The sequence below is a fragment of the Cynara cardunculus genome (assembly GCF_001531365.2).
Source record: "Cynara cardunculus var. scolymus isolate 2C chromosome LG 7, CcrdV1, whole genome shotgun sequence".
NCBI lineage: Eukaryota > Viridiplantae > Streptophyta > Magnoliopsida > Asterales > Asteraceae > Cynara > Cynara cardunculus.
The window spans coordinates 1039328-1064094 of NC_037534.1; the positions used below are offsets into that span (position 1 = coordinate 1039328).

At 33.7% G+C, this 24767-nt stretch overlaps 2 protein-coding genes across 2 annotated transcripts; both read right to left on the minus strand.

Moving 5' to 3' along the window:
- Window positions 1–3613: 3613 nt before the first annotated feature.
- Window positions 3614–14442, minus strand: LOC112515492 (GPI ethanolamine phosphate transferase 1). Its single transcript, XM_025122348.1, has 18 exons — window positions 14202–14442; window positions 13423–13614; window positions 13113–13268; window positions 12736–13029; window positions 11792–12009; window positions 11607–11681; window positions 11390–11456; window positions 10617–10942; window positions 9694–9927; window positions 9403–9590; window positions 8476–8614; window positions 7854–7962; window positions 7322–7424; window positions 7052–7241; window positions 6235–6333; window positions 6088–6146; window positions 5082–5187; window positions 3614–3842 (listed from the first exon to the last, which is right to left on the minus strand). Exons 1-18 carry the CDS (start codon window positions 14440–14442, stop codon window positions 3678–3680), a joined length of 2961 nt encoding a protein of 986 aa, XP_024978116.1. The 3' UTR covers window positions 3614–3677.
- A 4137-nt stretch (window positions 14443–18579) lies between these two features.
- Window positions 18580–20434, minus strand: LOC112515878 (gibberellin-regulated protein 14-like). The gene is made up of 4 exons (XM_025122830.1): window positions 20348–20434; window positions 20246–20266; window positions 19805–20027; window positions 18580–18930 (listed from the first exon to the last, which is right to left on the minus strand). Exons 1-4 carry the CDS (start codon window positions 20405–20407, stop codon window positions 18746–18748), a joined length of 489 nt encoding a protein of 162 aa, XP_024978598.1. The 5' UTR covers window positions 20408–20434; the 3' UTR covers window positions 18580–18745.
- Between the last annotated feature and the right edge of the window lie 4333 nt (window positions 20435–24767).

The window sequence follows — 24767 nt, forward strand, 5'->3', positions numbered from 1 at the left end:
TGAATGAGGTTTTCACGATTTTTACAAATTGAACGGTTTTTATTTAAACGCTCTTATATTTATATATATATATATATATATATATATATATATATATGAGAAGTCAAAATTTCATCAGATATTTTATATTGATTTTAAATAATTAATTTAAAATAATTAATGTTATTCATCAAATAAACATTATATTTTTTTTTTTGGAAAAATTAAAATATATACATATTGTAAACATCGTCAACATTTGAGTCAATGTAAAAGAGTCTCCAAGGCTTTATCCAAACTAATCAGGTTAAAACTTTTTAGTTAGATAGTTTTATAACTGCAATCCAACACTACTCATATCTATTAAAAGTTATATATATATATATATATATATATATATATATATATATATATATATATATAAAGGGTTTTGTAGTTGAAGGGAGTTGACCATAAAAAATAGGGTTTTATAATGATGAATTGATAACAACCATTTCCTAGAAATTACCAAATCAATTCCTACAAAATCAAATGGAAAGGAATAAAAGAAAGTTTGACTCTCCTCTCATATGATTCCACCTAATAGATCAAAAGTTTTAACTGAGTGTGTATTTCTCTTTTTCATAATTATAGGTTTTTGGGTCACTTTAAATATACTGAAAATGGATAAAGCCATTAAGAAAAGCAATAAATATATATATATATATATATATATATAGGGATCTAATTAAATGAGAATTGTTTTGTTTGTAGTAATCGTGAAATCTAATCTCAACAACAAATCAAAAGTTAAAATAATAAATTAATGATTTTGGTAATTTAACTTAAAATATTAATTAAGGATACTTTACGGATTTTATAAATATCATTTCTCATCTCTCCGACGAATTTTATTTGGTGAAACTTATTCCAATGAATCTTATGTAAACACTAGATGCACACTATGATACCTACAAACGATATTCACTGTGATACCCAGATATACATACAAGATGCATAATTGATACCCGTTGTAAAGCAATGAAAATAACAAAAATGCACACTATGATATATTTCATAAAACGAAGAAAATACATTGTGATACACGTGAAACATTGTGAACGTTATCACTATGATACACGTTGATTCACAAACGTCTTTAAAATATGATGTATATTGGGTAATTGATGTACTAGGTAACTTATTTTAATTAAATACTTTGATTAGTTGTCAAAAATAGAATTACTATATTACCATTTTAGCTTATTTAAGAAAAATATCATTAAATATCTCAAACGACTGATTCACATTGGATCTCACGGTTACCTTAAACTAATCAGTTCTCCCTTGAATTGGCCCTTATATACATATAAAATCAAGAACTAAAGTCAAGAAAGTCGAAACCCATTTAGTAGATTGAATATTTGATGAAGATATCGATGAAATGAGGTTTAAGATCGATGAAAACGGAGGTTACAGGGTTCGGGTCATCTTCTTTCTTTGATAATAACATTTTTGGGTATTTTTGTTTGGGGATGTTGAAGATGATGAATGAAGCTTTTGAAGATTCGTTTTTTTAACAAAATAGGGGCTACAAAACGAGCTATCCCCCACACTACTCCGTCCATGACAACTTGAATCCTTTTGTTCGCTTGGATATCCGAATGAAATGACCAATGTTGTACAGCAAAAAACTGATCAATTTGGTCATTCAGACCGTTCGGAAAGGTTTTTGTTTCGATGGTTCCATATTAAGTACAAAGTGATCCATAATACCGCCTTCCAACAGATCGTCCAAGGAGATAGACGGCGACAACGACCATCCCCACCAATTGAAAAAAATTTCCCATAACGAAAAGCTAAGAGGACACTTCAATAGACAATGTTTGGTAGTTTCCTCCGTGTTTCCACGACAAGGACAAAGGACAGAGTGCAAGTCAATACTTTTGTCATGGAGAAGCAATTGGACGAGAATCCTCCCCCAACGAAAACGACAAATAAAGATGCAAACCTTCAGAGGCACACAAGAGCTCCAAATAGAAGGCATGACGGTCTCGAAAATCAGGAACGGACCCAGAAATTTTTCAAACCGTGACACCATTTGACTATAATTTTTTTTTAGCATAACGGTATTGTAGTCTTTAGCTTCCTAAGAAATCAAATGTTCAAACCTTACCAAATATAAGAAGGATATATCTTAATTTATTTGTTACATCGTATGTAATTATTATATACGAAAATTCGGAGACAATCGTAGTTTAAAAACAATCTTTATGGGACCCAAATTAGAACTTATTTTTCATATATATATATATATTATTTCTGACAAAATGTCATGTTCATACCATGATCTCGAACTTTCCTACTCATTTCTTTTCATTTAGTTTTATGATTAAATATATTGAAATATAATAAAACAATAATTTTTTTCTTTATACTTGTTTTAACTGATAAACTGGTTAAGTTAAAACGTCAGTTGATTTTGATGTAGTTTTTTCCGTTTGTTATGTTATCAGTAGTTATAAGATCTACTGATTACCAATCAAATGGATATAAAATAAGAAGAATTGAACTTTGTTTACATTATTAAAATGTCTTTGACTTAGCAGGAAGTGAGTCTTTGGCTTTCTAACAAGTTAGAGGTTCAAACATCACCAAAGATAAAAATAATGTATGAGTTTATTTTATTTATTGTATATAAATATTATATACTTTAAAAAAAAACTTTGTTTACATTAAATTTGAACTAAAACAAACTTTGTTACATTTTAATACTTTTCTGTCTTGTTTTATTAGGACCCGTTCATAATTTCCGAAAAACAGTGGTTTTTCAAATCAACGACTATCGTTGCTTCAAAACGAAGAAATGAAATATAAAACCTACAGATATGTAATGTAAAATGGAAGTACGATTTACACAAGAAATGTGGCCGTTCGATTTATAACTCTCCCAAATAAACACAAAACTTCAATAAATTCTGTTAGCAAATGAAGATGGGGATTCACATATGAGTAGTTGGATTTTGATTTTCTCAAAAGAACACAAAACTTCACATAAATTTTGTTGGCAAATGAAGATGGTGATTCATAAATGAATAATTAGACTTGTAGTCCTCCCAAAAAAACACAAAACTTCACATAAATTTTGTTGGCAAAAGAAGATGGTGATTCACATATGAATAATTGGGTTTATAACTCTCCCGAAAAACATAAAACTTCATATAAGTTTTGTTGGCAAACGAAGATGGTGATTCACATGTGAATAATTGGCGGGCAAAACCTTGAAAACTCCCTTTTACATGGTCTCATAAACAATATAAAGAAGGGGAAAACAGAGGTCTCAAGAAAGAACATGATGACAAGATCGACCAAATTAAATGTCTACATTGTATACGTTTGTGGGGGTGAAGGATTGTGTGAGACGAAGAATTAAGATGAGAAGCTTAAAAAGAGATTTGGACCCTTGATCACTTTTAATCTCAAACACACCCATAAATCACGCTTGATAAGGGGATTGATCCGGTGCATCTCATCCTGATGTGCATCCAAGGGTGGAGATCTCTTCTTACGCTTTTCACCTTAACTCTCATTCTTAATGTGAATAATTGGCAGGCAAAACCTCGAAAACTCCCTTTCACATGGTCTCAAAACGATATAAAGAAGGGGAAAACAGAGGTCCCAAGAAATAACACAATGACAAGATCGACCAAATTAACTGTCTACATTGTTTTTCGAGAAACCCGCTTTGCTGAATGAGTTTGAATGTCTTTCGTGTAAACGTTTGTGAGGGCAAAAAGCAAGAGAACAAATACGACTTGGGCACTCACAATTCCGAAATGGCTAATGCTGTTCCCGATTTCCATCCAGCTTCCCGTATTCTTCACCTGTCATGTTACATATTTGAGTCATGTTGGATATATAATATCCCTAATAAATAACTGAAATTAGCGTAAAAACAAGAAATGGTCGAAACTTCTCTGCTCTTTGGGTTAAAGGTCATCTGAGTATATTTTACCCTCCTCAGACCCTACATCAAAGTGGGATACACCGGGTCCGTTTGGTTTGGTCTAAACCAGATTCTGTTAACCTATACTAGGAGTGAGGCTCTGCTCTTTAGCAGCTCAAGGGGATTGATAGTACTCACAGCTTATTCGGTCAGCTATACATGACTATTTGGTAGTGGCTTACTCGGTAAGCTTTCCGGGGGGGGGGGGGGGGGGAGGGGGTTATGCAGAAAGCCAAGTTTTTTCCAAAGTTATCCCTCCAATTAAAACACGCTCCTTCTATCTATGAAAAGCTCTCACAAAGAAAAACCTTCACAATCTATACAGACGGATTAATTCACACAAACAGCTTGACTTAATGGAAAACCAACCTAACAGCCCCTGATTTGGGTTTAACAAGTTTATTTGATCTTTACACCCCATTCATATCCCACAAAAATTGCAACAATTTCATTGGATGCTCATATCTATGACCACGTTTCCATTCTCAGAAAAGTTTGGATCTAAAAGCACATATATGTCTATTGTCATCGTTACAAAATACTGATGTTAATACCAAGTTAACAGTCTTTCACGTGTAGCTCGGTTGGCAAAGGGGCGGGCAACTTTGCCCAATCCCGGGTTCGACCCCCCCCCCTCCGCTAGCCTTAGCCGTTGAGTGAGCCAAAAAAATGCCCCCTCACATTGGTGTCTTTGGAGGGGGGGTTCCATGTGGCACCGGTTAGGGTTGCCGGTAATCAACCTTTTGCCCAAATACCAAGTAAATAGCTCCATCCCAAAATAAATGTTTCACAATGAAAAAGGCATACAGTTTTAGATATATGTAATTATTACACTTTTTAATCAAGTAAATGACAATTTTAACCTAAATAATAGAGGGAGTATAGAATTTCTCCATATCGTGATTAAGGGTAAAATTGGAAAGCAAACACTTACTTTTGAAAATGGACACTTATTTTGGGACAAACAAAAATAGAAATGTGGACATTTATTTTAGAACGGAGTTAACCAGCAGTTTAAGATTGTAGACATCCCCAATGGCAAATGAAGCCGAATTAAGAAACGCGATGAAGTTAATACTTAACGAATAGCGGCATTATAAGAATTAAGAATCCGTACCAGGAAAAAGAAGTGAATCGTCATGACATCTGAGCATAGTATAACAAGAAAGTAACATCCCAACCGTGGAACTCGGACCAATTTCGTTATTGCACTAAACGCGCATCTGCATTCAAAGTTAAACAGAAGAATGAACATCCAAAATCCATGTGAATAAATGAAAACTTACCCCTTGATCAGATCTTGCGTATATCTTACCCTCCTAGATCCTACTTTTGAGTGGAATATATTGGATTTCTTTGGTTCGGTTTGGTTTGTTTGGTCTAAAAATGGTGTGCTTTAAAGAGTATAAAAACCAAATTACTACAATCAAGATTCTAAATGGTGTGAGGCGTGGCATGGTGGCGAGGTTAAGCTTCAAGCTTTACACACCACGCCAAGGACGCGGCGTTTTTTAAGGAGTGACATAAGGCGACAAATTTGTATGTTATATATATATTTATAAATATACATTTATATTTTGCATTTATTATTCAATGATATTAAAAAGAATATCCATATTAAAAGAAGAAAAATCATATATATTTGTATTATATAAAGAGTATGTGATCATATATCCAAAGTAAAACTTGAAAGGGTTTTACAACTTCGTCTTAATTGTGAGTCTGTGACGTGTGCGAATCCATGAAACTGTGATTGATGTGATTAGATAAATATGTAAAAGTGTAAAATCTAAAGTACAAAATGTAAAATCACAAAAGATAAAATAAATAAAAAATTAATTTTTATAAGTGAAAAAAATCACGCTTTGTAAAAAAGCACACCATGGCGCCGCATGAGCCATACACAAATGCTATAGGCCTTATCATAACAGCGGAGATGCGTCTTACACGTCTACACACGTGGTACATGGTTGTTGTCCACTCGTGACATGCATATAAAAGATAAAATAAGAAGAATATGTAAATGACAATCTATGCTCTGGTTGCCATACGGATACCCTTTTGTAGTAGATAGTGAAAAATGAAATTAAGTCGAAGATGGAAATTGTTACAGGTACACTTACATGACGAGCATGAATGGGATGAACAATTTGAAAATAAGCAGCGCCGCCATAAGAAATGGCTGTAAGCAGAAACGAACATTGTCAAATAATTACGAGATGTTGAGAAAAATCTGTTCTATTTATGAGGGTTCATTGACATTTACTTACACTGAATATTGTGATGAACCGATAAACCGATGAAATCTCAAAACTTGCAATACTTGCAAAATTACCCGTTCCGAAAAATGCAATATTAAAGAATACCATCTAGAAAATATGGAAAAGAAAATAATTAGAGATAGAAATTCTTGCAGCTGACCTAGGTTCATCATCATCAAGAAGAAATGCAAAACAGGAAAATGAAAAGAAAAAAAAAACTTATGTCAAAAATTTACATCTTTACAAACATGACAAATGAAAAGGTGGTTTCCTATCTCTGCGAGCAGTTTTAGAATATTCTTTGAGCAAAAGGTTGATTACCGGCAACCCCGATTGGCCCACAAAGAACCCGCCCCATAAGAACCACGTGTGAGGAGGCATTTCAAAGCAGGCTTTGTTTTCCATTAAGTCCTCTATGGATAAAGTTGTCCGTGTGGATTAATCTGTTTGTATAGATTAGGAAGATTTTTGTTTGGGAGGGTTCTTTCATATATGGAATGAGTGCGTTTTTTAATTAGGAGGGGCAGGTTTGGAAAAAACTTGGCATTCTATAAAGCTCCCCCTATAAGCTTACTGAATAATCCACTTTCTATATCATTAAGCCACTACCAAACGGTCATGTATAGCTGACCGAATAAGTTGTGAGCCCCATTAAGCTGCTAACAAACAGAGTCCGCGGCTGAGGCTAGCAGAGGGGTGGTTCAGGCCCGTCTCCCGCAGGATTCAAACTTGAAAAGGGCGTTCAAGCCCATCCCGATGGCTCAGTTTTAGAATATTTATATCATATCATAATCAGAAGAAGGGGAAAAGGAAACCCGTTACTTACAAAAACTATCGGGATTCTCATATCGAACAATTTTAGGCATCTATCACCTTCCTCGAGAATGATGTTACCATTCTCCGTTTCAAAGGAACTAAGGGACTTTTTTGGTTTTTTGACGTAGAGAAGTGCATTTTCAAACAGGATCCATCCAAAAAGTGCAAGACCGAGAGCCCCATAGAATACAGCTTCATATCTGTACACGCCTCAAAATGTCACACTTCTACATTTACAAGACGTTCATAAAATTGCCAAAAGAGCAATTTAAAGGCATACCCGATAGACAAAAGCAGGAAAGGGGGTGCAAAACCAAGGAATATGGAAGTAAGCCGAGAAAGTAGGTCAGTCGCTGAAAACAGTGGGAGAACCATTGATAAACCTAGACAAATACAGCAATGAGTTATTTGTTAAGCAATAAAAGATTTCATGTTAAAGGGTATGGAAATTTGGAAGCACTAGAAATATTTACAAAATTTACAAAAATTCTGTCTGAATAGGATACCAAGACTTCCGTCACACAAGGCAGAAATCTGCGAGAAATTAAGTTATTTTGACCTTTATTAGCAAAATACTACTTCACCTACATATTTCTGTTGGTATATCCAGAGGCAGACCTAGAAATTGGTAAATTGTTTCTTATTTAGAAAAGGACTGAATACAACCAAATTTAATAATAATAATAATAATATAAGAAGTGCAAGTGAGGTGTGAAATTGGATCTGATTTTCTGATGTTTAAACTCTGGAGCAAGATCTGATAATTCAATTGGAGACAGACGAGAAAAGAGAGTAGGGAAGCAAATTTTTACCAGCAATGGACCAATTCATTGTTTGATGTAATGCAAGCAGTTCACGTTTTTCTGTTCTATGAGATGTTGAGAGGTACACCAACACGGATGATAAGCCAACCAAAAGGGCCTATGCATTTAGCAAGAAACCATTGTCAGATCTCCTTGTAGACAATTTAGACAACAAAATTAATAGTAATATCTATATAGGGTCAGATTCAGGGGAAACCCGCAAAAAAATGAAAAACTAAGGAACACCCTGGTAACCGTTCATCTCTACGGAATGCACGTGTGCATACAAGTAATTTGTCATGTATGCACATGTGCATAACATGCACACGTGCATAGAAACCAAGAAACAGCTTCAGTTACTTGTATGCACATGTCCATACCATACAGATGAATGGTTGTCATGGTGTTCCTCAGTTTTTCATTTTTTGGGGGTTTTCCGTTGAACCTCCCTCTCTCTCTATATATATATATACATACACACACACACATATGTGTGTGTTTGTGTATATGTATGTATATGTGCATTAAAATTTAATAAGGGGAAAGGAATGCAAACCACAAGCTCCAATATACTACCATCTAAGTAGGCTGAATACCATTCAACCTAAATGATTGATGGCAATTTATGTACCTGTAAGTGGAAGAGCATGGGAAAGCTGGGTTGTGAGTCATGGTTGATGAGATAAAGCCAATACTTGTTATCTTTGGTATGCAGATCTAGATACCTGCTGACTCCTCCTATCACAACAATTATAACTCCACTGATAGTTCTGCAAGAAAAAAAAAATATACAACGTCAAATAATGCCATACCCGTCGATGTTTAATGATAGTGATAACAGAGTCTTAATCAATGCTGTAACTTTCTGAATCAAAATCCTTTCAGGTAACATAATCTAGACTTGAAAAGCAGACAGCCATTCACAACGTAGCTAAGTAGAAACTAAAAGGGAATTGTGACCAACGAAATAAGTTCATGTCCAATAAAGAGAAAAGAGATAAGTGCCACAGTACATATAGATCCAATCAGAAAGGCAGGGACTAATTTAATGAAAAAGCTCAACTAAATGCTAAGATAAGGAGATATACAACCTAAAGATGTGATGCTTTCTTTATTTCCGAATAAATATTTTTTTTGGGAATAAGGAAATAGATCAATCATAGAAGGGTTCTTGGCCTTTCCCAGAAGTTCTTTTCACAATTTTTTGCATTTTGAAATCCTAATGCTCAATGTTCAAACTTTCTCAATTGGAATAGTAAACAGTGAATCATACAGATATAGACTAGAATAATATAGAATGTTTTCAGCACAAGTTCTTCACATGTAGCAGATCAGGCTGTTTTCCTCTGACCGAAGCTAAGATTTGTTTGCATGCCATCCCCAGTCTCTGTCAAGGTTCAGACTCAAGCTTAAATTTTTCAAGTGGTCAAAGTTCAAGATGAGGTTCTATTGATATACTATAAACGAAGTTACTGTAAAATCTGTGTCGCCTAAAATTTCCTTAATAGAACTAAAGACAGTCATGAAGGAGAAGAAATGAAATCAGAAGGCAACTTACACTAGTACCGTGTTGTCAGGAATCTCGGCAGGCATCAAGGTAAAAACGGACAAAAACCAACATGATAGCCACAAAAAAATTGGTATTCCAGATTTCCATGGAATTGACTTAAAAAGATAAAATGGAGTGATGACCCCAACAATTAAGAAACACCAGGTGTAGATGATTCTCTGCGTGAAGCTTCTCACCTGCAAAAGATAACAGATCAAGCAACAGAGAAAGTCAGTAAGGGTCCTAAGGAAACAGCCGTTGCATATTAAGAGTAGTCCACAGCATCACGATTGGCCTTACTAGGAATTCAAGAACAATGACGGAGACAACACAGGTTGCAGAGAGTTCGATGAAATGGAAAGATTCTTTTGCTCGTAGGAATCTCCACAAGGCTCTTAGAAACCGATATTCACTAAATATATTGGTCCAAAGAAATACAGTCATTGCAGAATAAGCATGATAGAGTGGAGGTGAGTGCTCCAAATACAACACGACAAAAATTGATGCCATGATGAGACTTCCACATAGGTACACCTGCCACAGAAAATAATCCTTAAGAGGCATATACTTTAGAAGTTGACACAGAAAGTTAGTGTCCGTTCGTTTACAGCCTAATGGTACTCACAGTTCATTTGATCAGCTACACAACTGTTTGGTGGTGGCTTAATGATATAAAAAGTAGCTTATTCAGTAAGTTTTTAGGATGGAGCTCTATGCAGAAAGCTAGGGTTTTCAAAACCTGTCCCTCCCAATTAAAAAACTCGTTCCTTCCATCTATGAAAAACCTTCCCGATCTATACAGACAGATTCATCCATGCAGATAGTTTTATACATACAGGACTTAATGAAAAACCAACCAAGTAGCCCCTTAGTGGGGCACATATCTTGGGACCAAAGATACCAGATATGGTTAGCACAAGAAATCAATAACTTGTGCAAAATAATATTTCCACCAACTGATAGACCTAAATACTTGGGAAACAAAGGCCGATAAGAAGAGTATGGTGGTATGTAAATAGATGCAGGCGCTAAACAACTATAGCAATGTTTAATAGATGATCTTTAAGTGTTTTTGGTTGTTCCACTTAAAAGGTTCAATATGAAATTTATTAGCAACTAAGGTACTGTATATCTATGTGCCCAATCAGAAATTTGCTAATTAATTAATTGCACAAATGCCCCTATGCGCCTTTCCCATTTAAGCTCTAAGGTTATGGATATACCTTTGATGGACGATCTCTAGTGAAAACTTCTTCCACCTTTCTAAGGATTTTTCCAGGCAAAGATGTATAAGATTGCAACACATGAATAATAAGACAGAGCATCCACCCAATGTAGCCGAGGATTATAACAGTCATCAGCATGAACCAATCATAAGTTTGAAAATAGTGGAGCCCCTCCAGCGCCAAGCTTCTAAGATTCTTGGACAGTTCCATTGCATGTTCATAGTCTCCACTAGATATGAGAGACTCAATGTGATCCAAAATTGAAGTATAATGGGCTAGAGGTTCAAAAGGCTTGAATCTAAATGAATTTGACTGCTTTAGTTCTGAGTTTTGCCGAGGAAAAGTTGGTAAAAGATGCACAAAAAGAAGACATACAAAAAAACAAACACGTTTAGAGCTTAATACCCACCATTTACCCAGCCAAAAGAAAAGCTCAATATATATTCCTATTTTTAATAATCAGAGTCCACTTCTCATTGTGAAACCCAAATTTCTGTTTCTCACATTAATATTTATACGAACATAATTTTTATCTTTTTAACTCGTAATATTTTTTATACTGATACTGCTTTTATAAATTCATGTAATTACATAATTAGCTTTTCTTTCTCTATAACCAAAACAGTCTTATCATTTTGACCTTAAAAAATTACCCACTTGACTCTAGTCAAAATTGAACTTTAAGTTCAGATCAGAATAGCATCTTGAATGCAATGATAGTCATCTCTTCTTATAAAGCATAGAAGCTTCATAAGTGCTTTAAAGGATACGTGATTTACGAAGAAATTGACTCAGAATTTGTTTTGTATTCGCTAGCACAGCTTCCACTTCATTCCCCTGAACAATATAAAGCAACAAAACAAATACCGAGTCACTTCTGATGATATAGATACAAACAATGATCCACCACAAAAGCAACATGATAACATTTGGGATTCACTATTATGAACAAATGTCGCATTCAACCAGACTGTTTGGTCTTTCTACCTTATCTAAATCAATGTAGTCGAGGGGTAGACTACCAACTGAGTTAACGGGGCATGGCAAACCAAGAAGAGTTGACTGCCAAACATAAAATAAGCATGTCAGAAGTGAGAACAAATCAGGAGGAACATTGGAGGAGATAATCAGCAAATTTGAGTATGCAAAAGGAAGGTGACACACAACACAACCATCAATGGTGCAATATCAGCTTGATTGACATCCACTCTTTCTATGTTACTGAGACCCCAATCAGTTGGTGTAGGTGTATCATGCATATCATGTTCATCAACAAATCGTTCACCATGATCTTGATGATTATTGGATGCTGGCCTTGGATGCTTAACACCTGCTCCCCAAGCAACAAGCGGAGTATCTGTGTTTGACCAGTGCCCATCTCCATGACTTCCTATTTTTCAAGACACGAGCTTATTATTCACAGAAAAACTGCTTCATGCGTACTTTAGATAATCTAGTCTGCAGCAAAAATAAATCAGTTGGATCTTCTATGTCATTAGATAACTTTAGGCACACAACATTTCTATGCCAACATTCACATGTGAAGTCAAGAAGAACCTGAGCCCTGTCATTGATTTTCTTTGTTTTACTCTTAGCTGATAATGAAATTGACATCCAAACCTGCATCATTTTTATCCAAAAGTTGATATCCTTTTCAAACTTTGTTTCATTCCAATTAAAAGAAAAAGCATTTAAATTCTTTTTCAATTCTTTTTTTCCTGACTTGGTAGAGAAAGTATTTATTTGTAACAAAATAATTACGAGCCTATTATTTTTTAATCAGACTCTATCAATTTCATTTCTTTTTCATGTACATCGATTATAAGAAAGGAGAGAGCCAAGGTATTATATGCTCTCCTTAGCCGAAGAAGAGCTCAAATAAAAGATTCCCTGATTTTCCTGCAATTCAGTCCGAACAATCTAGAAAACACAAGGCAAATTTGGCATCATCAGAATAGCAGAATGTAATTGCTACTACTCAAACGATTGAAGGCTCAGCATGCAACTAATCTTTTAACAGATTGCATGACACAAAAGGTGCATGTGATTTATGCAGGGAAGTTTATAAGGCAATTGGATTTGAGGTAACCAAGAGAGTGTTTACAAGTTTCCTAACCTTTGTCACTCATTCCATGATCAGCCGTAAATATATATGCTGTTTGATTGTCCTTAAAGTAATCTTCAAGAAGATTATAGACGCCTTCAGCAATACGATCAACAACCTTAACATTGTTGAGATATATAGAAGAATACGGACGATGTGCATGACCATTTGAATCACAACCAAGAAGGTGCAAAAATATAACAATCTGATCTTGTTGAATTAGCTGTTTTAGTTCAGGTTCCTCTCTGGATCTATTCACAATGCTCTTGAACTGATCAAATGACCACTCATCCAAGAAAGATGCATCTGCAATATCATTAATAAAGCATTTAATAAACAACAAAAACCAATATCCCCTTATTCAAACAGCATTCAATGTATTTGCACACCGGTAGCAAAATCTTCATACTCATGAGGATAGGTATTCCACGAACTATGAGGCAAAGCTCCACAAAATATCGGAACAATATCTGGGCTACCATAGGAAAATGTATGCCGACTCTTGTTAAAAACTGAATCAAATTCCACAGGATTTGCCTTCCATCCTGCATACGTTTACAAAGTATCAAGCCAATTAGCCAAATAGTTTTTCCAACATTGACATTTATGTTTGATACTTCACGAAATTTTCAAATCATCCAAAAAGAAAAATCACCTGAAAACAGTTCAATATAATCTAGAGCAGAAAAAAGATGCAACCTTTTGTGACAGCACTAGGATCCTCATAGAAACCAGCTATAATCGCAACATGTCCAGGCCTGGATTCCGTTGGAGGGCGAGCATGAGACACACCCCAACGCCCTTGTCCTTTGATCACACTTCTCAAAAACGGTGCTCTGTAGTTCCCATCAGAATCTGGCTCAAAGAACTTATCAGCCCGTAACCCATCAGCTGAAATAACAATTAAAGCATCCATCATTACTTGTTTATACATCTCAAACATGAAACCACATGTATAAGCATGGGCAGATCCAACTTATGGAGTAGGGGGAACATGCCCCCAACCAAAAGTCATTGAAGTTGTGACTTATTTTTTTTAAACCCCAATTTTTCGTATTTACTCCGATTTTCTTACGTTGATGCCCCCAACTTTCTTTCAACAACTCATTCATTGCTCCTGGTGACCCACTAATAGCTTTTTGTGTCGTAATTCTCAACAATTTACGTGTTTATTTGGATGCTTTCGATATTTAGAGCCACGTTTTTTTAATATAGTTAACTTTGTCAGATTATGCATTCTTTGCTGCCCTTAATGGTGTCTTACTAAAGATTTCAGAATAACTTGAAAATCAAATAACCCAAAGACTTTTAACCCGAACCTCATTCGGTTCAGATGGTTATTCCACATTGGTTTCTTTAAAATACCCTCTAAATGTGCCCCGATCACATGACTTTCTGAATCCGCCACGGGACTGAATCATATAAGTGACATATAATCAAACGGTTGGTGTGCAAGGATAGTTTCAACGTATCATTACCTACAAGAAGCACAAGGCGCTTGGCGGGGGGAGTAAATCGAGGGGAAACAGGGTCCATGCCATGAACAATAGGGGATTTGAAGTAAATGTCGAAAATGCTGAGCATGTAGACAGCATGAAGTACTATTCCAAGAGCAACAAGCCATATCTCTCTACCCTTCAACCATCTTCTTCCTCTGATCCGAGCTGCTGATTGTGTTCTGGGTTTTACCCCCAAACCCAAGATTCCTTGATCCTCCATTTTTGTTGCTGATTGCTTCACTTTCACTCTGTTAGTATCGTTTTTTGCTTATGCCCTAACAAACTTTTGAATACCACGAATCGACCTTCGGCTCTTGTTGGTTTGACCGGTCGTGTTTTTCGAATGAATCTAGTCCGGACCCGGTTTGACCGATCTTGCTTTACTTATTTGAGAGAGTTACAGGTTTGGTCCCTATGGGTTGGTGAAAATTATGAAATTGGCCATTGAATTTTATTTATTATACAAAAACTCTTAATGTTTGTATTTTTGTTTTGGTTGGTTCCTTACCCGTTCATATCTCTATTAAGCCAAGGGCGAAAATACAAATTTACCCTTTTATCTATTTTTTCACATTTTCTAAAAATTATTTTTTCTAAAAAATACGAGGCGGCAATGGCATGTCAAAAGAACAAGGTGTTTCTCCTTCTTCATGGATCAAAACTCTGCTTCCACGATGAAAAAACCCTGCCATGTCTATACTTTTTATATACCATGTCCCCACTGCCTAACCCCCTGATGAATCCACCATCACCGCCCAGATTTGTTTTCGATTCTGACGAACCCACAATCACCAAGGGAACATCTCCACACGTATCCATTTCCCCAGGCTCGCCATTAGGGGTGAGCAGCGGAACCGGGTACCCGGCTATGGAACCGGAACCGCCTTGGAACTGCCGATTCCGGAACGGGAACCGATATGAGTGGTTCTGGTTCCTAAAATACGGAACCGATTGAGAATGGTTCCGGTTCCGGTTCTCAATTTTTCGGAACCGTTACCCGCCGGGTACCCGGTATTTTTCAAGTAAAAAAATAATTATTATTTTTAAATACCAAATTTATATTAGGTTTACATCTTGAAAGCACGTCGTCATTTTCATTCTTCATCTAAATTCTCCATATAAAATGATTCGTATTTTTTCAAATTGTGTATTCACTTGRATTCATAGTAYGYAATCGTTAAACTTTGAACATTTACCATTATAATATGTAATCGTTAAACTTTGAATTTTTCTATTAGTCTATTATAGTTTGTAATCGTTAAACAATATTTGTAACAATTATTTTGTATAATTTGTATTCTTGCTTATTTATTTAGTGTTTTGGCAATGTTTTATTTTTTACTTCTAAACAATAAAATTTTAATATTTTAGGAAGCGGGTACCCGGAACCGGTTCCCGGCGGTTCCGGTTCCGGTTCCAAAAATTTAAGAACCGCTCTAACCGGTTCCGGTTCCGGTTCCAATATCTCAAGAACCGCCGGTTCCGGTTCCTGTCAAAAAGGGCGTGTACCCGCCTATGCTCACCCCTACTCACCATCACCACCTAGACCTATTTCCACTCCGATTAATCCACCTCAATTCAGAAAATCTCCGATCGAATGTCACAACGGCAATAACATTCTCGCATCACATGTGCATCTTCAACTTATTCGGATGGAATTTTCTGGTAAATAGTATGCATCTAAACTGACCAATGATTTTGAGTAAATCTTGACGAGAGCTTTTTAAATGATTTTTGATGAATCTTGACGGATGATAAGAGTTAATTTAAGGTTTGATTCAGGATTTTTGATAAATATGGTTTTGATTTTAAGGGTTGAAGATGAATATTTTCAATAAAAAAATCATTACTTTCACCTAAACATGGAGACCAAATCCTTGATTCACTCTATTTATTTATAAATTTGTATTTATTTATTTATTGGTATGCATGTGTATTCACTATTTATATGTTAGATTTGTTTGTATTATGTTGTATTCACTTGTGAATATACTAATTACTTGTTTTGTTTTATTTTATTTTATATTGCTTCTATCTTATTTCTGAAATAAATTTAAGATATAGTTATATCTTATCTTTCTTATTATATTTTTTTAAAGTGAGATTTATTGAATTTATTTTGTTCATGCCTTATTTGTCAGTTGCTAAATGATTTGTTGTAAAATAATTAAAAGACTCTCATGATATAGTGTAAAATAAAATTTAATATTCGGTAATTATTTACATTGAAATTAGGGTGCTGAATGGTTAAGGGTAACCCATGATACAAAATTATTCAGAGGGTTTTAGAACCATTAATAAACATTTTTTTTTGTCAAACAAGATTCACCTCTCAACGATTCAAAAAATGCCTCTTAATAAAACTATTAAAAGATAAACAAACAACATCTCCACCTAAATAATACACTCTAATATAAGTTTGGACACAACTTGTCATATTGGGTTCTTGATATTTATTGAAACCTATAAAAAAACAAATTAAAAATTAAAATGTAATTTTTTACTATAATTCTTGAATTTTCATTTCTTTCAGTTTAACTTGTAAAGAAAATTTAAACATATGGGAAATAATGAACTCATTATATTATGTAAAATCAAACAGTTTTTTTTTTCTTTCAATCTCATTAATTATTGTTTAAAACTTCTAATCAAACATCTCCTCAGTTATATCACCATGCAACCAATTTTAATGCATTTTCACTAAAATTCAGCTATTTGTATGTTACATCAAAATACATGACAACAACACAATAATTAAACCGAAAGGCCTTTGTCCTAGCGGTATGTGAGTATTTGGCCTCCTAGGAGGTCAATGGTTCAAACCTCAAAAAAAATGAGGAGAGTGTGTGAGTTTATTTGTTTTATTTGTCATATAGTATATACTTCACAAAAAAAACACAAGATTTGAAACTATAGCAAAGTCTTCAAACAGTAACAAGGAAACAACATAATCCTAAACTCGTTATTGTTGACTGAATAAATGAAGTAAATCTGGTGATGTGACGGATCTAGAGTCGGTGTCTAGTCATTAAACTGTTGTTGGCAGATCAAATGGTGAAAACAACCACGGTCGTAAGAAAAGAAGTCAAGAAAATTTATTATCGTAGGGTTCTATGATGGATCTGGCTTGCAATTATTTTGTGATTTGGACACGTGTATATAAAAGGAAAGTTTGTTGTTTTACGAGCATTGCCAAAAGTAAGACGATATCAAGAGGTAGTAGGCCAAGACAATTATTGAATACTGATGCAAGCCATAAGTCGGTGGTCTTCATGTAAACAATCTATCTGATCCTCAAGATGAAGGTAAGATTTACATCATACCTTCCATACCCTACTGGTTTTGATTTATTTATGACATATACCAAAAGTAATACGCAGTACCAAAATAAACAGATCAATGGTACCAAAATAAACAGATTAATGGTATCTCGTTTAAAAGTAGGATCTGATAACATAGAAAGTAGTAATATACAGATATATCATTCACCCAAATGATAAAAAAGACGATTTTGTGCAAAACTCCCAATATGTAATTAAGTACAAACAAAAACCAGTACTCCCTCCGTCATGTTCATATTTCTATTTATATCTTATAATAAGTGTCCACATTTCAATTTATGTTTCTTCCGAGCCAAGTGTTTCCTTTTAAAAATAGACTAGAAGGACAATTGTGCAATGCAGCGAGATACATCGAGATAATGTTTCGTTTTCTTTTTTGTCTCTGTTGATGTAATACGGTTTTATGTGATTTTGAGAAAACGATAATCTTTTTTTCATAAAATTTAAATATATATATATATATATATATATATATCTCGATATTAGTATCAAATTAACTATTTAAAAATTCTCGTATTTTAAGTAATTTATATGGATAATAATTAAGTATTGTGTGATAAGTATAACTCAATGATTATCCGAATTATATTTTATATTTTTTATATTTAAAATGAGATGTTTATCATATAGTTGATTGTGTTCATTTGCATCTAGTTACACGAATTCAAATATAAAACTTTAATAAGTTATACTTACGCACAGTTTTCTTGTAACCTCGAATTTTAAGTAATATACATAAATAAACATTATTTCATGCATAAAAAACATTGTTTAAGAGTATTTATCAAGTGTTTTATAATATAGTATAGATAACTAAATTTCCAAACTTACCCTTAATTAACACACAAATATTTAAGAGTTAATAAGATAAATACGCTAATTCAATAAGAGTAAAGTTACTCTGAAAAAGTTCCCAGATCCACCTCTATATTTAATTAACTAAAGGTGAGGAGGCTGTGTGAGTTTATTTATTTTATTTACTGTATATAAATATTATATAATTAAAAAAAAAAATATAAGAAAACAATATTCATTATATATTAGAACAACTCAATTCCCACCATTAACATACGATAGAAAAAAAAGCCCTAATTCCATCATCTATTTTCCGGCGACATCATCATCTTCTCCGGCGACATCATCATAAAGAAACCACTTTTATTCCTAAAGGTGAATTAATAATTAAGGGCATTTGGGTCGGCCGCCGTGGGTCTTCATATTGGTGTAGCAAGTGCCGCAAACCTCCTTGTTGCCGGACTGTCCCGGCGGAACACATTTGCAGCGGTCACAGCATGTCACACAAGCTCTCAGGCATACATTCTGTCGAGAATGATTCTTGCATCTCACCAGACACGGTGGGTAGCATTCTGCAAATCAACAAATTACCGTAGCATTTAATGTATTGATAAACATATATTTGTTTTACAATGTGTTTGGTTCATAAGTACGAAAATGGAGGATCCAGGAAATTAATGGGATGGGGGCACATTGGACGAGACTTGGGAGGCAAGCATATGACCACATGGGACTGGAGAAACCATGTAAAACGAACATAAAAATAGAAAATTTAAACTAGTCAACAAACGTTTTTGGTCTTTGACTGTACGCCTTTCCCCCCGGTCCTTAAGGGTAGATCCGCCCCTATGTACGTATGAAACTTCTTTAGATGTATTTTTTGTTTCACAAACACACTAAAAAGTTCCACGTTGTGAACCAAAACACATTGTAAAACAAATATACGTTAATCACTATATTAGATCCTAGCCATATATGAAAAAGATCATATGAAATAACCCATCATGTACCGTTTCTTATAGATCCCACAAATTAGAAAGTGACTTGGGACGACCAGCTTGTTTTCATGAAACCCGTAAGATTACTTTTTTACAAGTGAAATTTCACAACAAAACGTGGTGAGGTAAAAAAAGTCGAACATTTACAACAAAAACACTATACTTCACAGTATTTTAATGTGAAATTTCAAATGTAAAAAAGTAATTTCACGAGTCTCATGAAACTGACAGGTCTCTCGTAAACCCAACCATATACAGACTTGAATATATATATATATATATATATATATATATTTTATAGAAACGATAATAAGCAGCTTTATTTTAAAAAAAAAATTCATATAAACTTATTACAATAATTTTTTTTTAAACACAAAAGTTTGATATGTAAGCTTTTAACATCTATAAAATAACCCTTTATTGACATAGAACTCTTAAAAGATGATACCTTTAGTGTTTCTTGGTGGAGTCGGTGGCGGTGCGACGGTGGGCGGCTTAGCCACCGGCGGAGCAACAGTGGGTGGTTTAACAACCGGCGGAGCAACAGTAGGCGGTTTAACAACCGGTGGAGCAACAGTGGGTGGTTTAGCAACCGTGGGTGGCTTAGCAACCGGCGGAGATGGTAGCGACGGCTGTGGCGGCTTCACTTCCGGTGTAGGGACGGTGGCAACCTGCAACAAACAGAAAAAAGCCTCCTTCAATCGATCGATCTTGTTTTTATTCCATTTTTAGCCATTTACAAACATTCCAAATACAAGATCCACAAGAATCCAAGAAATCGACACGAAACACGATAACAAATATCATCAGATTTTTCAAGATTATGACAACATATTTCCAAAGTTTTTGGAGTCGAGATCGATCTGTGTGTTCATATTCATAATCATACCTCCACTTCATGGGATGAAATCTGCAAACACGAAAACAGAAAGATTATCGAAAAGGGTGATTAGATCGAGTGTTTTTAAAGGATGAAAATGGAGATACTTACAGAAGTAGAAAGGAGAAGAAACGAAGCTAAAAGGAAGAGATGAAGGGGTTTGATCGCCATTGTTGCAGAGCTCAAGAAATGTGGGTTCTTGATGGTGATGAAGGTGGTGTGGTAGAGATGGTATAAATAGAAAGAAAATGGAGTAAATTAGAGCTTGATTTTATGGGAACCCACATTTTTATGCTATTTTTAATACAATAATGACTTATGATATAAATGTATATATATTAGAAGAAAAAAAAGTGATAATGGATTGAATTGATCGAGTTGAAGATATTTGAATAATCCAATTTGATTTTTATGGTTCAAAAAGTATCAGCGGTCGTGCTGATACTTTGGTATATCAAAATATTATCTTGACTTTACATATGTTGTTTTTTCTATTCATAATTTTTTATTTTTTATCAATTATTTGATACAACTTATCCATACTTCTTATATCATAAGTATATCACATTTAACTATTCTTTTCACCTGCATATATATTTTTTCACATTTATTGAACATATATATAAATGAAGAACAGATGAAATATATATATATATATATATATAAATAAGGTATTTGATGATGTAATTGTCTAATGTATATATAAAAGAGACTTAACAATCATATTAAATCCAATAAATAAAAATGATATCGGGCTCATCGGGTTAGGTTCAAATGATTATAACCCAATTTAAACTCAATAGTTATAGTTTGAAATTTATTAAAATAATCATATATTCATAGTTGCTTTAACCTCATAGCTATTTTCTCTCCATGTTTACCAAAATAGCCTTAGATCAGTAATTATGGACCCAACTAAAAGAGAAAAAAATTACACTTTTTACCTCTGTCCGTAAAAAAAAGTTATATTTTTCACTCAGATCCGCAAAAAAGAAATTAAAATTCCGGACCTAAGACTAAATTTTTAAACCTTGTAACAAAATGGCTAAGAAATAAAACCAACTGATAAAATGAGTATTTTAATTAATTTCTTAAAATCAAATGGATAGCTTAAAAACCTTTATAAACCCTGCTATAGTTAAGTAACTCCCAGTTGTGGGACCCATCTACTCTATTATCACTCAATTTTTTATTTTATATATTAATTATTTTAATTTTAATTTTAATTCCAATTTTTATAAGATTTATTTTAGATAATTAAAGGAAAATCAATCTACATCTCAATCATTTGCTTTATAAACATTAATTTACAACTTATATATAAATTATATATTTAAAAGTATTAAAGATAAGTCCATATTTTATTTTTTAAATTATTATAAATTTATTTATCTACTTAAATATTCACCAAAAACTTATACACAAATTTAAAAAAAAATGTATTACATAACAATTATTAATTAACATTTTTTATATTTATTTCAATTTTATGTTGGGTTTTCACCAAAAATGATTAAAATATATCCAATATATTAACAAAATAGCCATTTTTTCATGTTTTACCAAAATAACCACATGGATCATCCTCGGGGGCGATTTGACTCCATATTTGGTTACTTATTTTTTTTTACTAATTATAAAGATGCATATATAAACTTATATTTTCTTTTACCAATGATTCATATATTAATCATTATTTATTCATAGGTTTTTACCACTTTTTTTTGTTGACCTGAATATCCAACCCGTTATGCGAGCCGACTAATCCAAATGTCCGGAGTCACCGCATTTGAACCTCCATGGCCACAAGGGAATTTTTATTTCTCATTGGATTTAAACCTGATACCTACAGACACTTTTGATATTTGGAACTCAAGCTTAAACCACTCAGATACTACCCTTGCGGCTAGTTTTTACCACTTTTGTCTTTTTATTTGAACATTCCCCTGCTTTTGAAATGAAATGTTCTAAAAACATTGTTGGGATGCTTAAATACATCCCAACAGTATAACGTAACACTTTTGTATAAAACGTATAACTATTAAGCACTTTATTAAGACATTTAAATATGTCTGATGTCCTATAAACATCGATTCATTTATTAATCATGGGGTGTTTAATTCAGCTTGCACGCACCTCGATTAATCTCAAGGGTCCTGAAGAATAAACAAGAAAAATGCTCAACGACCCTACAAAACTTAAACTGATCGAGAATCAGTAAAAATTTAAACCTTACTGTCAGTTGAACTGAACTGATTCTGTCGCTCAGCAACCCTACAAAATTTAAACTGATCAAGAATCAGTAAAAATTTAAACTTTATTGTCAGTTGAACTGAACTGATTTAGTGAGAGTTGGTAGAGAGTAAGGGTGGAGGGAGTGAGAGTGGGTAGAAAGACCAGCTGGAGTCATGGTGTAGGTCAATTGAAATTCAAAGATGCCAGCTTTCTTCAGCAAACAAAGGCATTATTATTTAAAAGAGAAAACTACACATTTGGTCCCTGTAGTTTATTAAAAATAACATTTTAACCTTGTAATTCTAAAATTGTCCATATTTCGTCTTTCTTTAACAACCTACTAAAATCCCGTTAAATAAGAAGTATTTTTGGTTATTTTATCATTTTCTTTTATCTCTTTTACACAATCAAAATCAATTTTACGAATTTGATCCTTTGAGTAGGGACTGAAAACCTGCTGCATAGTACATTCAAGTAGGGATGATCATTTGTCCCGACCTGGTGGGGAACCCGATTCATCCGACCCGAACGGGGCCGGGGATCCCCTGTAGACTCAAACTGGGCCGGGGATCCCTGGTAGAATCAAACTAAAAGATATTTTAAATGGGGTTTGACCGGAGACTGATAGAGATTTGACCGGGAACAAAATGTTAATCTCGGTACCCGCCGGGATTACAAAACCCGCCCCATCTCTGCCCCATTGCCATGCCTACATTCAAGAGTACTCATAAAAAATGCATTTTTTGTGCTTTGGGCTATTTCATTAACTGCTATAAATACCAACTAGACAGATCCACTACAGAAAAGTAGCTTTATATTGGTTCGAATCCAATTCGTTAGATGACATCGAAATGGGGCCGGAGAGCCAGTAAAAATATCAATAAAATCACTAAAACATCCATCATCTAACAAAATCCTTTAACAATCATTAGAAATAAGGACCAAATCCGAACATTTTATAAACCATGATAATCATTTTGTAATTCTAAAACTACAAGTACTAAAAGTGTTATTTTCAACAAACCAAATGGACCAAATTAATTCATAGGTTACTCTATTTAAAAATAATGCCTTGGAAGCTGTGCTTGGGTAAATCTCACTCATTATTCTTACCATGTTCCAACAAAACACCTGCAATTTCAAAATTAGAACATGGTGATCATAGTTTACAAAAACATTCATATCTGGTTCCTTTTTAAACAACCTTTACAAAAATTCCATTAAATAAAAAGTATTTTCATCATTTTATTCATTTTTTTGGTTTTTTACCCAATCGAAATCGATTTTATGAATTTGGTCGTTGTGGTTTTTAATGGGTAAAAGACAAAAATTCGAAAAAGGAACTAAAATGCCTCTCGTTTAACGAAATTCTTTAACAACCATTACCAGATCTGAGATTTTTACAAATCATGAAAACCATCTTGTAATTTCAAAACTACGATGTGTTATTTCTGAGAAACCATGTGGACCGAATAAATTTGTAGGTTACTTTATTTTTGTAAATCATGAAAACCATCTTGTAATTTAAAAAGTATTATTATACAGAATATGTTGAATATTTTAAAGAGGAAACATAGATCTCTGTTTTGAAATGGTTTCAAGAAACTTGGATATCTGTACACATGGCCTACTTGATAAACCAAGCAGATTCTTTTTTTTTTAATTAATTTTATTATTATTATTATTATTATTATTATTATTATTTCATTTAAGGTATATTTGTTATCAACACAAATTGAGTAGATATTATCAAGTAAAAGTATGATGTAAATAAGTTTCGATTGAAAATGGTTGTTTACCAAGTGTTTTTGTTTTAAGTGTTTATTGATAAAAACAATCTAAGTAAGCACTTGATCAGTGATATTTGATGGTTTCTGATTCGGTCTAATATCTAGGTCTGAAGATTAGGTAAATAATATTATATCTTATGGGATTATACTTGCCCGTTAAATTTCAAAGACAATCAACACTAAGTAGGCAACTTCTAAATTATGTGAGGAGAAACCTTGTTGATCAACAAGTATAATTTATCGAGTCATATATATACATACATATACAAGGTTGGGTTCCGGTGAGAAGAAGAGTTAAAGTAAGATGGAAAGTTAGGGTAAAAAACGTAAAAAGAGATCTCCAACCTTGAATGCATATTAGGATAAGATGCACCGGATCAATCCCCGCATTAAACCCGGTTCATGAGTAGGTTTGATATTAAAAGTAATCAAATATTCAGATTCTTTCTTACGCTTCTCACATTCACTCTTATTCTCACATGATCATATATATATATATATATATA